Source organism: Scophthalmus maximus, chromosome 12 (assembly GCF_022379125.1).
Source record: "Scophthalmus maximus strain ysfricsl-2021 chromosome 12, ASM2237912v1, whole genome shotgun sequence".
NCBI classification, from domain to species: domain Eukaryota; kingdom Metazoa; phylum Chordata; class Actinopteri; order Pleuronectiformes; family Scophthalmidae; genus Scophthalmus; species Scophthalmus maximus.
This window is the reverse complement of record NC_061526.1, coordinates 4,628,229-4,644,765: the sequence shown is the minus strand read 5'-3', so window position 1 is coordinate 4,644,765 and position 16,537 is coordinate 4,628,229. Positions and strand designations below refer to the sequence as shown.

The 16,537-nt window shown below is 46.2% G+C and overlaps 1 protein-coding gene across 7 annotated transcripts; it reads right to left on the bottom strand.

Annotated features, from left to right (window-relative positions):
* Window positions 1–2,182: 2,182 nt before the first annotated feature.
* On the bottom strand, window positions 2,183–15,138 carry si:dkey-33c9.6 (breakpoint cluster region protein). Of its 7 annotated transcripts, none has more exons than XM_035651314.2 (22): window positions 14,516–14,919; window positions 14,220–14,329; window positions 13,287–13,397; window positions 12,153–12,386; window positions 9,784–9,891; window positions 9,638–9,692; window positions 9,515–9,567; window positions 9,254–9,391; window positions 8,891–9,012; window positions 8,500–8,656; window positions 8,273–8,392; window positions 8,068–8,143; window positions 7,114–7,209; window positions 6,796–6,870; window positions 6,511–6,608; window positions 6,054–6,158; window positions 5,445–5,608; window positions 5,032–5,171; window positions 3,900–4,034; window positions 3,626–3,731; window positions 3,250–3,391; window positions 2,183–2,477 (listed from the first exon to the last, which is right to left on the bottom strand). In XM_035651314.2, exons 1-22 carry the CDS (start codon window positions 14,565–14,567, stop codon window positions 2,367–2,369), a joined length of 2,508 nt encoding a protein of 835 aa, XP_035507207.2. In that variant the 5' UTR covers window positions 14,568–14,919; the 3' UTR covers window positions 2,183–2,366. The 7 variants fall into 7 exon arrangements, 6 of the variants coding, with proteins under 6 accessions (XP_035507207.2, XP_035507239.2, XP_035507232.2 ...); XM_035651346.2 differs by having other exon boundaries at window positions 13,287–13,391; window positions 14,516–14,917; XM_035651339.2 differs by having other exon boundaries at window positions 6,796–6,867; window positions 14,516–14,915.
* Between the last annotated feature and the right edge of the window lie 1,399 nt (window positions 15,139–16,537).

The following is a 16,537-nucleotide window of genomic DNA, read 5'->3' as shown; positions in this document are numbered from 1 at the left end:
CCTCTTGCAAACACACACCCGCTCTTATTTCTATCCTCTCATTTCCTTTTCACACACACACATGCAAACACACACACACACACACACAGACACACACACACATACACAGATAAGACACTTGCAGCCTGTCTCTCTTAGCTTGTACATCTCATCCTCACACACTCCAAGAACTCCAAGTCCAAGTGCAACATGTTTCAGCACCACATCGTTTTCAGTACACACACACACACACACACACACACACACACACACACACACACACACACACACACACACACACACACACACACACACACACACACACACACACACACACACACACACACACACACACACACACACACACACACACACACGGCTTCTGTTAACCTGAGAGGCATAGGGTCAATCCCTGTGATCTGCAGCCTGCATGCCTTCCATACAGACACGCCGCCGACACAGCAACCCGACTCCCAGCGAGATTAGAACTAATCAAGCATGGCACGGCTCCGGACAGAAACACCATAACACACACACACACACACACACACACACAAAGCTACAACACAGATATGCTGTACTACAAGCATGTGCACACAGGGAACTTTTGCTGTTTTAAATTTCCTGTGAATCATTGCTGAAGGTAACGGAGCGTGACGCTGTTTTCAAGAACAAAACCACTGGGCGGGTCAAAACTGAACCACAGATGTGTGTGAGCAAAGGCTAAATTGAGCAGAAATTCTAAATTTTTTAAATTGTTTAAATTCAGCTCCACCTGATGAATACGTGTAAAATTTATTTTTTTAAAATACAAAACAATTTGGACATTTGACAAAGTAAAAGGGGGGGCTATAATGATTTATTATGATTATAATTAACAAGTCTGAAGATGTCTTGTTAAATCGTCAATAAAGGTTAATGAGAGCTGAAGAACCGCATCAGTCTCATTATCTCGAAAAAATACATAACTGAGGAGTTATATGAAAAACTATGGAAACTCGAAAACGCACGTGGACTAAAACAAACAAACATATATTTCAAGTTCAAAATAGCCTCGTGCACATCTTCTAAGTTGTATAATGTTAACGTTGACCGGATGGTCAGAGCGGAAAGCCCCAGTTCGTGCTGTCACAAGACCCTGAGTCGGGCTTCTCCTGTAAAAACTTTCCCACCAGTCCCAGGTGTCGACCGGTCGTCTGTTCCAGTCTTTAGTCCCGAGCGTCTGGGACGTCTCGGGCCTTCCTCGGCTTTGTAGTCGGCAATGGGAACCTCATTTTGTCTTTGTAGTCGTCGAGCGGAACCTTAGTTTGGCAGCCACCGCGTTAGAGGGGACAGGTGATTTATGGCGCAGCGGGGCAACAGGGTGATCCTGCCTTCCCCAGTTTGAGACTTGTTCTGGATGTTGTTATAGCGTCCACACGCGGTTTCTCCGTGTGTTGGTGCCCGGGAGGGCCGGACTGGGGGTCCAGGATTAGCGATCAAAAGGCCGAGGGGGGGTTTCGGGGGTAAAAGGTTGGGGGTAACACTAGCCCGGCCTGCCCAGGTGGTGCGGTTGAAAAGAGACGCCCATCTGTGGCGTGGATGGGTCGAACGTGGGCCGTGTGTGTGTGTGTGTGTGTGTGTGTGTGTGTGTTGGTTTCCAACTTACCGCGTGTGTGCGCGCATGGTTTTTATGGGGCGTACACTTCGTGTTGAACTCCGTCTAGTTGGATTTGAACCGTAACTGATTGGATTTCAGGCTCGGGGAGGTGACCCCTGACCCTTTTACAACATCTGCGCCCCTGATTTTTTTTTCTCCTCAACCACTTTTTCAGCTTCACATTACTCTGTGCCACCAAAGTCCATCCGCTTTCTGAAGAGTCCTGCGTACATATATTACAAACAATCATTTACAGTAAGTGACAGTTAAACGAACACTGTGGAAAGACTTTTCTCAAAGGCGGGTTTCCGAGTCATGAATGGACCCTAACTTTTAAACCGACATGGCTGAAAAGTTCGGTCAAAAAAACATTTTAAAATTGGAATATCTTTTATTCCAAGACAGTTGGGCTTCCCGCTCTGGTGTTGAAAATATACGATTGACAGGTCAATATGGCTGCTACAGGGACCTAGTATTGTAATTTGATTTTAAACATTTAAACACTGATCTGAGGACAAAACAGTTGCGGGTCTTTGAGAATTAATGCAGCATGACAATTTGATGTTTCACATGACAACTGTGTTTATGTGTCGTACTAGTTTTATTAAAAGCTGGAAATATAAAAAGACCATATTTCCATCAATAAATACATTTATCATGTTAGAGCTCTTGATCAGATTTTTTTTCTTTAAAAGAAAACAACATATACTGTTTGAATTTCCCGCCAGCTGAGGCCCCGAGGGTGGTCTCACATGTGGGTGGTCTCATCATCGTTTTCTTCAGCGTCTGTGTCACGTGACGCAGAGATCTGGGCTTCAGGGAGGTTGTTGCACTGCAGGTAGCGGTAAACCACCTGGACCTGAAAAACACACACACACACACACACACACACACACACACACACACACACACACACACACACACACACACACACACACACACACACACACACACACACACACACACACACACACACACACACACACACACACACACACACACACACACACACACACACCGTATATAAACAGAAAACATATTTTAAACACACTTAAAACTTTAAAACAAAGCTAAATTAAATATACATTAAATGGAAAGAACCTGTTGCGATAAATAAAAACCTGAAATTGTTTAAGGAAAACCTCATTCAGAAGTGCTGTGCAGTTTGTCGGGGTGAAGTTATTTCTATATCAGATATCTAGTGTATGAATAGATACACTATTATATTTATAACTATTTATAATAAAAGAATAAATGAATGAATAAATGCAAAAAGACAGAAATAAATAAATGTAGAAATTCAGAAATGAATAAATTTATAAATTAATTAATTAATTAAATGTAGAAATAAATAAATACATGCAGAAATACAGAAATTCCCTCTTTCATCGCAAACTGTATTTAATTTTTTTATTTATATGTGTATTTAATTATTTATTTCTGCATGTACTCTATCTAGCTATCTTGCCAATTTCATTCCAAGAACAATTATTAGAAAATAAACAGTTCAGTTAAGTGGACAACGAAATAGAATACAAATAACATAGTTATATATTCAGCGTCTGGTCAACTACGGATGATCTGAGCTTTCTGTAGACGGTGGCAGCACTTTTCACCGCTTCGTCCCCCACCTGTACGACCACCTCCCGGGACATGGTGACAGCGGGGCCGTCGTGTCCCTGTCCAGCCACAGGGGGGCGCACAAGGCTGGGACCAAACACTGTGGCCAGGTTCAGCAGAGACATCTTGTTGACGTCTTGCCTCTCGGCCACTCTGCAGACACATGGATGAGAAGAAGGGTGACGCTGGTCAGCAGCAGCATCAGGTCCGTTTGACTTTTTTTGTTGAGAATAATGCAGATGTTCATCCGCAATTTAAATGAATTCATTCAATAGAACATGCTGTTTTCCTGACATCCTGGGGAATTTCACCAAAGCTAAAATCGACCCCCGTCATTGCAAGATGAACCGTCGGGAGCGTTTGAATGTGGTGCCGTCGGATTCAGACCGTTGGAGGTGGTGCATGACGAAGAGGAAGGTGTGGCGGTTGGTGTCCGGGTACGAGTGCAGCAGGGACAGCATGGAGACGAGCCTCGAGTTCACGTCCTGGATGTCTGGAGGGGGAAAGAGTTGACGCGCAGTTCAGCCGAGGGGCTTGTGTCAAACGGACTGCTCACAAATACTGAAACACCCAAAATAAAAATACATGGACGTGACGTAAACATTTCCAAAGTTTAGTGTTTTTAAGTTTTGATAAAACGTGATCGTGTTGTCCATCTCACCCAGCGTCCTGGCCAGACTCAGAAACAGCTCAGTGGGTACGAGCGGCTCGGGCAGCTCTCTGAAGTACAGCTTGAGAACACAGGAGACGGCGTTCACTTCTGCGCATCTCAGCCGGGTCACCGCTTCGCGCAGATCTGAGCGGGACAGATGGTGATTAGTGTCAGTCCGTCTTTGGTACGAACACTTTTGGATGCATAAAAATACCACACGAAGGCCCGACGTGTCCTGGAGCCACTTTAAAACGTCCTTCACGAAAACGGACTGTCGAGCTTTTTGGAACAATCTTGAGATCTTGTGTTTTTCGGAGTGAGGTCTTCAAGTTTCTGTGTGGTTACTCGGGACCAACCAAAAACAATATCGCTCATTTATGCTCAAAGTTACATACGTATACGCAGACGACCTCCGACTTCATGTCGTCCGTATCTGCCCATGTCTTCTGCAAGCTTACTGTAGGCACTATAGCTCAAGCAAGGCGACGACAGGACACGAGGTATAATTTTCAACAATAACTTTTCTTTTCTTTTCGAGGACAGACTTTGCGAGCTGGTGAGAAACTGCAAACACTGGCACTACTGCCGACGACGTGGCGTCTTTTGCCTCTTTCTTAAGATGCACATCATCAGAACATCTTCCAGAGCCGCCATGTCTGTTGTTCGTCAAAAAGCGATTCTACCGTGCTGCCCTCTAGTGGATTATTTGGGAATGTCCTCAGTTTTGCAGGCGCTCGCTGACAAACCGAATGTACCGCACAATTTAAAACTCTGACCCAAATGACCGACAAAGGTGACAAATGTCGGAAAAAATGTCCAAAAGCCTCTTCAGGGTGTTCCACAAGGTTTCATAAGTTTCGTTGATGCTATTTTCGGCTATTTGCATTAGTACCATAACGTGACACTATGGGAAAACTGCCAAGGCCTGATCGCCAGTGCATTTCACGGAGCAGCCACAATGAGACGTGTGGACAAAGCCTCACTCTCGTCATGAAGTAAAAAAAAATAAATAAAAGTCCCCGACATTTTGGCCCTCCTTTCATTCCAAGCAGTTGGAGAGTATAAAAAATAAACACTGGCCTCTCTTTAAAAACGCTCTCGAGACACATCATCACAAGCCAGAAGCTGGTGACGTTCTTACTGCTGTTGAACGCGGCCTTGAGCATGGCGATTTCAGTGGCGTTTCCGGAGATCCTGTAGATTCCCACCTCGTCCAGGCCTCTCCGCTCCACCTCCTCCACACAGCACCGCACCACATGGGGAACCAGCACTCCCTCCGTTCTGGCAGAGAATTTAAAGTATTAGGGGGAGGGGGGGGGCGAAACCCCCTCCTCAGATGTTTAATACATCAGGTTGACTCATTTCAGACTCCGTCTCCTGCCGCACTTCTGCTTCTCTGCCGCTCGCTCGCGCCACGAAAACGGACCAGCTCACTTCCTGAAACTCGCTGTGCATGGTGTCAAATAAAAACTAGACCGAACCTTTAGCTTTTCAATTTCCCATATTTTAAAACACCCCGTGAGCACAGACTTCAAACTACTGGCAGGAACTTACTGAGCCACAGCTTCGATGGGGACACAGAAGACGGGCTGTCGTGGAGCGGTGGAGCCGGGCGCTTCGAGCGGGTGGGGACTGTACTTGATGGACAGAGTCACCTCCACTTGGCCAAGCTGTAGAGTTCGCCTCCGCCATCGCTTATTCAGGGATTTAGAATCTAGCTGTCGACACAGAAATAGGTTCAAATCAACACGAAGGCAAAAAATGTTGAGATTTGTGTCATGGATCTAAAAATAAATAGTTTGGGTATTTACCCATTCGACAGATACAGAACAATACGAGCGTTTGTGATGTTTTGGTTCGCCTGATCAATTCAAATCGTCCAAAATTAAGAAGGAAATATCTTTTTCATCTGGTCAATAACTTTGTCTGTTGTCTGCGTTTGTCTCTGGGTTTGTCACGACGCGTGACCACAGTCAATTCATCCATTGATCCTTGAATGTTTTAGTGCTCGTCAGTTTCTATATCTTCTATACATATTTTTACTTTTTGCTTTGACACTTTTTGTTCATTGCAATATTTGCTTTGTGCATTTAGTCACATGCCGCAAACCACGTTGGGACGATATGAAAGGAACTTAAGCTTCAGCCGGCCGTATGTGCGTACCGTGAAAGTAGCTTTTCCCAGGACGGCATCCTCCGGCCCGTCCGACTGACTCACACAGAGCAGCCTCAGGTTCTGAGCCCCGTCCACCTGGAGCGTCACCTCCTGCTTGAACCAAAGGAGGCGCGTCATTGACACCGACACTGAACACCGAGAGCTTGCGACAAGAGCATTCGCGCCTTTATTGTAAAGCCTTTCGGTCGGCTGCCAGTCGGATCCAGGGTCGACTTTACTGCCTCTGATCATGTTTAAAGCACGCTTCGACCGGGGCCTGACACTCAACGGCAGACGCTGTCTAGACATGAAGATGTCAATTCAGCAGCCTGACGAAACCATCCGCCCGACTGCGTCGGACTGGAGGGGGCCGCGCGGCAGGCCGCCACATTAGCAGGTTCCACTCGAACGTTTTCTCCGATTCGGACGTGTTGAGCGATGTAGTCTAGGAGTGCCACAGTCTGACCTGGTGCCAGTGCGGGTTGATGCTGTGGACCGAAGAGTGTGTCTGGGCCTGTTGATCGTAAAACCCGTGGCCATCCACCTCCACGCACACGCGAACGCCTGAAAGAGGGAGCGCCAAGAATCACTTTATTAGACTTTATTATTAGCCTTCTCACCCAGTAGCCTTCTCTCTCTCTCTCTCCCTCCCTCAGTCGGAGGCAAAATTCTATAGCTATGATTTATTTATTTTTGAATGAAATTTTTTTAAGTGTAAAATGTAAATGCTGAAAACATAAAAAAAACTTACAGGCTGGACGCTGCAGGCCGCAGGCAGAGTGAATCGCCACATTCAGAGTTCCACACAATGAATCCTTGTCCTCTACTGGGTGAGAGACAGAGATGGGGGGGGGGGGGGGGGGGATTATAATCCTGTAGCTCACAAGATTTAATCGTCCTGAACTAAAGTGAAAGATGAGAGAGAGACGTACAAAGTGTGGAAAGGTTTTGTGGGCGGCGTGAGGAGATCAAAAGCAACAGCCCACACAGTCAGAGGGTTTCATTTCAGATGCAGGATGTGAATCTGTGCAGAGGGGGGGGACGGGGGGGAGGAGGTGGATGGACGTACCGGCGATGGAGATCTGTAGCGGCGGCTGCTGAGTCATTCTCAGTTTCACGCATGCACTGGTGAGAGTGAGCAGGTCTGGAGGGACAGTTTCTATGTCTGGCAAAAAAAGGGAAACATCGTCAAGAATGTGGGCACCAATCGGTGCGGACAAACCACAGTGATTGTAGAGGGAAAAACAACGTCGCATCACGGTCAATTCCTGTGGAGAGGCGTGTTATAAATGTACGGTAGGACAAACCTGAGACTCTTTGGCTTCAACGTTCACTGTTCCGACAAGGAAAATGGCGCAGAAACAAATACCCTTTGGTTTAATTGTACATCTCACCGTCGCCGCAAATCACAGCTAATATCTATTTGCATGACCTATAATCCAAAAACACCTTTCCGCTTCTACAGTACACATTGAGTTTGGCAAACAAACAAAAATTTTGATAAAAGCAAATTGTACATATAAGCCAGTAACTGACTGACAGGTCAGCAGCACTACCAGAGGTAAAATAAAATGGCATTGCACTTGAAAGAATAAATAAAGTTGGAACTGATCTGCCGATTATTTTCCCGATTAGTGGTTGGGTCATTTGGTATGAGAAATATGACACAAATTGTAAATACGTGCATCACCGCAGTAACTTGAAGCTCAGTTGTGACGCCGTCAAATGATTTGTTCAAACAGTTGAAAACCAAATGTATTCCATCACGTTAGATTGGAAGAAGCTGCAAATCCTCACATCTGAGAGGCTTCAATATGTGGACCTTTGACATTGTGGGACAATGAATTACTTTTAAATTAATAAATGAAACCACAGCCTTAATGATTCACAACTAACTGACAAGGTACGAGTTTATAATAGTGGCAGCAGACATTTGATCGACCATCGACCAGTTCTAGTTGATGTAATAATTGCATTACGGCCGCCGGGTCGATCGAAAGGCCTCACTGCGATGGGAACTTACTCTCTGTTGTGAGTTTGTGAACGGCTTCTCTCCATTCTTCAAGCTCGTACAAGGAGGAGAAGAGGAGAGTGTGACTCTGCGGTGAGAGAAGACAGATCGCTCTGCAGTTGCTATTGACGGTGGAAACACAAAGCACTGAAAACATAAGGGGGTGTGTGTGTGTGTGTGTGTGTGTGTGTGTGTGTGTGTGTGTGTGTGTGTGTACCTTGCAACTAGGGCTGTGCAGCTCCAGTCTATAGGATGGGGAGAGTGTGAGCAGCATCAGCTCCATTTGCTCCAGTTTCTTCCTGCTGCGGGCCCCTGACGTCACGCCTCTGTATCCCTTCTTGGCACACAAACATCTTTTTTTTTTTTGCTCTATTTCGCATACATAAAACACATAAAAGGTCACACGCTCCCGTCCACATCCGCGTCTCCTCCACACAGACATACCGCCTGTTGCTGTGGCTGCCGTCGGAGGAGGAACATCTTGGCTCTGACGGTGTGCAGGCGGGGGCGCGCGTCGGCGGATCGCTCCTCGTCAGCGACCCAGCGCAGTTTGAGGCCGGCGAGGGGCAGATACCAGCAGAACCTGTACTGATCCGGCTTCCTGGGAGACACACAGAGACACGCAGTCTACTATGTATTTTCGCGGCAGCATAACTGGTGAGATTGGAGTGTCCGGGACAACCGTGAAAGGGCCCCGGGTTGGGAATGACCTCTATCATGATCTGAGAACCGGTGAGATACATTTGTGCAGCGTTTGTTACTGCCACATTTTTTCCGATACGTGAACCCCCATTTCCCACAGGCCCTTGTGCTCGCTCCCCCTCGCTCCACTCACCCTCTGGTCGAATGTTTGAATCTGGTGCACAGCAGGAGGTCGGTGTAAAGGAAGAGGTGGCGCAGGCTGCGCTCGCCCTCGCTCACGTCCACCACGAAGCCGTCTCGCATCAGCTGACGTTTCTGTGGCAGACACACACACACACACACACACACACACACACACACACACACACACACACACACACACACACACACACACACACACACACACACACACACACACACACACACACACACACACACACACACACACACTTTGGTTCTTTAGAAACTTGCACGTTGTCGGGAGGAGTCGGACGCGACCCGGGGGACGGGTGCACCCTAGACAACTTCCGGTTGTTCAGCCTGGCCAGAGCCTCACCATCCCGTGACTGAGCGTGACCTCTCGTTTGCCCCGTGAGCTCTCGTTGATGCCGGACAGGAAGCCGCGGGACAGTCTCAGGGCTTCCTGCAGCGCCACGTGATCCCCGTGCCCCACCGGTGTCGTCCTCAGGAGGTCCTGCAGGGATCGCGGAGAGGGTCGCGTTTCAGATTTTGAAACATCGTAAGGTTGATTCAACACGCAAAAGAAAGAGGAGCATCGGAGACAGTGAATGAAGTCGATTATCCAGTGTTTTCTCACATGCAGCACTAGCGTGGTCTTGGTCACTCGGTCCAAAGGCTTATACAGTAGAGCTGCGAAGGGACAGACGGTGATCAGACACTTAGAGCCAACCAGTCATTTCACACAGATAAAAAAAAATACCTTCAAACGTGTATTTGGTCCGAGCTTTGTCTTCGCCATTGTTAGACATCATGCTCTGAAAAAGAGGGGCGCGGCTGGTGAGGACAACTGTCTCAGCGGGTGGCTTCACGCTTTCACGTCTGCCCCTCTGGAGGTCGTTTCGTTACCTCGGCCAGAGTCCGGAAGCGAGGGTCTGACTGCGCGCACTTGCCAACGACGGCGACCGCCTCCTCATAGTTTTCTATGAAACCGCCGTACAGACCAATCTGGTTGACCTGCGCGAGAGGGTGGAAACAAAAATGAGGAATAAAAATGTAAACGTTACCAGAGAGGAGTAAAGGTCTGAGAAGACTAAAGCTAGACCTGTTTGGTGAGAGTTAAATTGAGGTTACTTCTACTTGTGCCTTTCCGGACCTGTAACATGTCCTGGTTGGCGGGATGTACCCATGAGGACATGAAGCATAAGATGGACAACTTCCTGACAACATTTTAAGCAAATCGAGTCTAGGTGAGTCTTACGCCCTGTGCTTAAAAAACTCTGGCAGTCCAAAGTTTACCTTACATTTTTGACCTTATGTTTTTAACCGTTTTTAGCTTGAAGGTATTTCAGTATCTGTGAAAACCGCGGCTGCAGAGCCCTGTTCGCGACACAACCTAAACTTTCGTCTTCAAATTAACAAGGAGGGGTACTTCCACATCCTGCATTTTGTATTTATGCGCATCACCTCTTCATTTATGTATTCCACCTCCGGCCTTTACCCATTACCAGAGCTAACCACCCCAAAGAGTTCTTCCTCTTTGGCCCCCGGAAGCAGAACAATGCCGGGTTTATTGGGCGTAAATGTACATCATCTCCACGTACTCACAGCAAGTCTGGTGGGAATTTCGGCACGCGGCATAAGTACAGGGGGGAAGAAGTGAAGAATTGCTCATCAAATGTCCCATGTCTCAACTCTTGGCGGACGCCGCAGCACTGCACGCTAACTCAGAAGGAGTTGTATCAGGAGCCCTCCCTCAGCCCAGGTGTTTAAAAGGTTGAGGGGGCGGGGCCCAGCGGGAAAGGTGTGTCTCAAAGAGGCAGCCAATCACTGTGCAGGAGACAAGCCTCAGAGCCGGGACACCACAGGAGGAACAATTGTCACGTAACGACGGCTGCACTTGACGGCACTTCCGAGGTTTTGTATTTGGATCTGTTGCAAGATGCCCTTTGGTTTCATAAGTATACATGCACTTATAAAGGAGCAAAAAAAACAAAAAACGAACAACAGATTTAGTAAGGTACGGTATGGGGCCAAAAAATGTATCTCAATGGACACAAACAAGGTTTTATGCATCAAACTGAAACAAAGAAAAAGTGTTTTAAACTGTTTGGTGCCGAAAAGGGAAGAATATGATATATTATTATCTTTTCCATCCATCGTCTACCGCTTTGTCCATTCAAGGGTCGCGGGGGGGGGGGGGGGGGGGGCGGGGTTCACCCTGGACAGGTCGCCAGCCTATCAGGCCCCTACAGGGCCACATACAGAGACGGGCAACCATTCACTCTCACATTCACACCTACGGTCAATTTAGAGTCTCCAATGAACCTGACCCCATTCTGCATGTCTCTGGACTGTGGGAGGAGGCCAGAGAACCCGGAGAGAACCGACGCATACACACATGCACTGGTTGGTTTGAACCAGGACTCGAACCCAGAACCTTCTCGCTGTGAGGCGAAAGTGCTAACCACTACGCCACCGTGCGTATATATTTGACCATATTTCATTTGAAGGAAAGATGAAGCCATTAAAACAGGTAATCTTGGGCTCGTATATGCCCTGTAAATAAAAAAAATTCATCTAACTTGGATGGAGCAGGCTGAATACATATGATACAATCAGACTAATGTTAAAGCGGCTTAAGTCAACATAAAAGGGGGGAAATTGCGTTAGAAATAATATGTAGCGACTGAAGTTGTTGTGGTGAACATGTTAGTGATGTCGGCATTATATCTGTAGTTGCGTTTGTGAATGATATTGGGCGCCGATTGAAAAGACCTGACCTCAACAGCAACATTGAGCCACATTGAGCAAGAAACAACGTATAGACAGGTGATGCGAGTCTTTTTAAGTCACCCATGACCAGATTTACAGCAATATTTGTGAACTTGTGATACTGACTTTTCTTGTAAACCATATAACGTCAATGTTGACTTAGATTCAACATTTAGCTGTGACGTTTAACCTTTAGATTTAACATTTAGATTTGACTAATTTTCACAAATATTGCTGTAAAACTGGTCAAAAGGGACTTTTGATGTTTTTTTGTTTGTTGCTAAATTTGGCGAGATGTCGCTGTTTATGTCAGGGGGCTCCACTTTACAATCGGCGCCCCCTTAGAACGACAATCTAAAAACTCTCCTTTCAGCTTTGCTTTGGTCTCCCCCAACTCCGAAAGAAAAGCATCTGGCTCTTTAGCTGCTATCGGCTCCACTTTGTGAGTTTAACTCTGCTTTCTTTTTTGCTATAAGCCAAGCCACACAAAACACTAAACTCACCATTCTCAGAAACAGGTCCCCCACCATTAGCTCAGAGCCTGCGTGGCTCATCTGTCTTTGCTCACCCGGGCCAGGATCCGTCTGGCAGTGGGCGCTCAGCCGGGCCTTCAGGCCAGAGCAGAAGCTCTGGTGCAGGTCTCTGAGCTCGGGCACCTGGTAGAACACGGTCTGGACTTGCCGACTGGACAGAACTGGCTGGGAGGTCCCGGCTGAGGCCCGCAGAGCCTTCATGGGCTAGAAACAAGGCATTTTTGTTTTTTACAAAGTCAAACAGTTGAGCTGCACAAGCGGAGGGGCTAAAGGCCAAAAGTACAAGTGAGAAGCACACGCTGCTGTGCAGAAGAGTAGAGAATAAGGGGGAAGTGGCTGTAGAGACGTGAGAAACTCAATCGGGTGTGAACGCAATCAATTTGGGCGCTCGGCTCACGCTCACACTCACACTCAGTGGCCCGTCAACTCAAACCGCTGGCCGAATCAGACGAAGAACACAGAGCGGGTTTGTCGTCAAAACTATGAACATTGTTATTGATGAGTTCAATGAGTCATGTCGTGAACGGCAAAAGAGGAAGCAGCGGGTTGGCCGCTGCCATTAATAGCTCAGCGATGAACCAAAGGAAGAAACTGCCCGTAATCCTTCCGTAGTGTACGACTACTCTCAACAGTCAACAGTTTTCAGCTATGATTGCATGATTTTTTTTGGGGGGGGGGGGCGCTCATTTCCAATGGATAACAATCCATTTGTGGTCAAACAAGGAAGCTGAACAACACCGATGTTGGGGCCCTAAAACATGCACGGGACTGCTGCTCAAACCCCACGTACAGTAAACACATGTAAAAACATTCCAATTGAACCTGTGTCTTTGTGCAATGTAAAAATAAAAACAAAAAAAAATACAAAAGAATACAGTCGCAGAGCTAAATGAATCAAAAATTGAGTCATCAAATGTAGACGTGCTACTGTGGTGACAATAAACAAGAAGTTCAACATTGATAATATCAACAGGGTTTTTCAGCTTTTGCAATATGATTTAGAAGAAAAGAATGGAGCATAGATAGGCCTTTTCGACATAGATACAGAGTTAGATACAAAAAGCGCCAAATCAGACTTAATTTTTGTGTGTTTGTGTGCGTTACCATCAGCAGTGCCTCCAGCTCTCGGAGATAGACCTCCTCACCGTCCACGATGCCTTTCAGAACCACGAGCCTCCGCTCCAACATTTCCTCTGGGCCGCATGGCGTCTGGATCTCAAGTTCATCAGAGTCAGGCTCAAGATCGGTATCACGACCAAGTCATTGGAAACATGCTGGACATATTTTTTGGACAATCGCCTCGACACTTCGCGACTTCGTATGAATCGCTCAGTTACATGGTTCTTGAAGTGATGACATGTTCGAGTAGTGCGCCACAGAGAGTGACACATTGCTTCCGTCTGGGGTCTTTAAGACCACAGCTGTGAAACATCTTTTTTATCTCATCGTTCTCTGGGGTATAATGGACCCACTATGTGGGATACTGTACTTTCTTTGTTGTCTGTGAAGGACTGTTTGGCAAACGAAAGGTTTGTTCATGTACTATGAATAGATGTAATAATGTAAAACAAAATGTTAAACAAAGATTTGCGATCACTTTCATTAAATGTGATAGCCCCGCTCATGGAAAAAGGGGCTTCTTTACACTTCAGGACTTTTCTACATATTGAGGTTTAATGTGAAAATAAAACAATATCTGAAGGCAATTAGCCGAAAGATGAAATAACTGTAAATGTAAGCTAAACTATTAAAATAACTTTTATTCCCTATATATTCGTTGAAAAACATTTTTTAAATACAGGACTTTTAATGACCATTTTGTAAATCATGCGGCACAAGCTGAGGACCTGCAAAGGACATTTTCTAAAAGCGTTGAAATGTTTTAGGATGCATCTTCACTGTGAAACCCCATGTGTGCCTCATGCGGCCTTGGAATGCCGCTCAGTCTCCCCCCGCTGGCCTCGTGAAAAAACCAAAGATGCTGAAAGGCCGAACTGTGGAACATGCGTGCGCGAAGTGGATGAAACGTGAACTCACGGGGACGTCGGGGAAGTCTACTACACCCTCGGCCTGGAGGGGAGAGAGACAACCGGACGCCGCCTCCTCCTGGAACACATGCTCCTCCAAGACATCAGCGTCGAATTCCACTGTAACAGACACGGGACAGAATATGTGTTAGTATGGGGGAATCTCATATCGGCTTCTACTGTGAAATATGTACACATTGGTTGTTAGTCACAAAAAATTGCAGGTGCATTTAAACAAACTAATGCCAAATTCTACTATGTCGTATTTCCTTCCCAAAAGACGATATGAAATACTCAGTCCCTCACCTGGCACGTGCCATGACCCCAGATAACGCACAGCCTCCTGGTAGGCATCCATCAGAGCTCGAAAAGGTCTTCTGTCCCCGCAGCGCGGGGAAGCGTGGCGTGTGAACACACACACACACACACACACACTGGGCTGGAGAGGGGAAACTTCCCCTTTGTCGCTCGAGAGATGCACAAAAGAGGAAAAACGCAGCTTCCCATCTGATGTGAGGCGATGAGACCGGGGCAGGCCTTTTTTTGCCCATCCCTTCACACAGCTGCACGTCTCACTTCCTGCAGATTTTAACACTTTCCCCGCTGAATCGTCCCTTCATTCCTCACTGAAATGATGAGTGTCTCAACTTTTTACCAGTTGCTGTGTGACGGCACAAGCGGACAATATATGATGAATCCAGTGGCAACCAATTCATAAATGGTGACAGTGTAAAATAGTCAAATAAACTGGGTAACAAACAAGCCTTTGATAGTATTTACAGATAGTGCCGTTCAAATAGGAAGGAATGAAAAGTTAAGCACAAAACATTTTAAAGATGTTACCATATGAATATGTCGAAATCACATTGGTAGCAGGCCTGCTTAGTAAATGTCAGTCCAGCATCACTTATTTTCACCACTAAACCAAAATGTACTGATGTTGTTAAAGGACTGAGTGACTGTCAGGAGCTTATGAACTGTATTGTACTCCAACACCGCCCTCTTCAGGAGGAGATCTGATAGCACAACAACCTCTGTAACGCTCATAAATTCATATTTCCTGTCAGTTTCGACGCAGCGAATGTGCCATGAAGCCACATCCCTGCACTCTGTTTTCTTTTTTTCTAAGGGGAATGACAATTTCTTGTGTTTGAAAGATTAAAGAACCAATATAGGCTATATATATATGCATTTTTGGAGACTTACATTAATCTGCCCATGTATTGGACGACCACGTGCTACAAATGATTTAAATCTGCATCATTAATCACAGCAGAAGTGAACACAGTAGTTTAACTTCTGTGTTAACAAATGAATCAGAAGTCGCTACGCTAGAATTTAAGAAAAACAGTTGCTCGTTCTGCAGAGCAACGTTATCATACAGTTCTGAAATATATATATACATATATACATACATATATATATATATACACACTTCAGAAAAACAATTTTCCTGAGGGGAATTGAAGGCAACATTAACGTCACCAGATTGATCCTCCTCCAGGGGGCGCTGCAACCCCCGAGTTCACACAACACCATCACATGCGCGTCAGCTTGTAAAACATCACCAAATTGTGAGTCAGGGTTCAAAGTCATCGAATATGTGTGTTTTCTCCTCCTACACTGGTCTGCAAATTGCAAACAAGCGGACACGTGGTCCTCCCCTGCTGCTGCAATACTTTCGAAGGCCCTGGAAAGAGGATGTGGTCTCGCTGCACCAACACCCGCTTGTAGGCAGTGATCACGATGCTGTTTCATCGGGACGTGTCACGACGTGGTGGTGGTGGTGGTGCTGACTACCTTGACGGTGATTGGACGGACGGGTCATGCAATTCATTTCAGATTTGCATGCCTCCTTCAGCATTTGCACTTGCAAATTTGATGACCTGATACACAAATCATAGTGCAGACTTTGTACAGTAGGTTTGCACCTCTGGTCGGATTCTTTTTTTTTTTCTCCACTATATTTTCATGAAGTCTACACAAGAGATTCAACAAAGCGTACTACGTAGCGTGGCTTGACGTCCGTCCGGTGCTGTGAATGCAGCAGTCGATCAAGTCTCACTTATCAAGAGTTACAGTCAAACCTATTAATTTCTGCGCAACCAGATGTTGTTCACTTGTCAACACCAAGAACAAGGCAATCAGTGATGGCAAACTTCACAAATGGAATTTCGCAGTTCCCCAACCGATTTTCACAGCATATTATTAACCCATAGGGCTATTGAATGAGAAGAATTCCATCAAATTATGTACGCAATTTCCACAAGTTTTGGTCGTTCAAAATATTTTCACGAAAAATCTTGTACTGTGACCTTGACCTTTACA

Bases quoted from the DNA above. Each gene is read 5' to 3' on its own strand.
- si:dkey-33c9.6 (XM_035651314.2), bottom strand. From the start codon at position 14,567: ATGGATGCCTACCAGGAGGCTGTGCGTTATCTGGGGTCATGGCACGTG. The intron at 5,609-6,053 runs GTACGCACATAC...CTGTGTCGACAG, and splicing joins TGGGAAAAGCTACTTTCACG to CTAGATTCTAAATCCCTGAA. The intron at 3,392-3,625 runs GTCTGAATCCGA...ATGTGTCTGCAG, and splicing joins GTCATGCACCACCTCCAACG to AGTGGCCGAGAGGCAAGACG.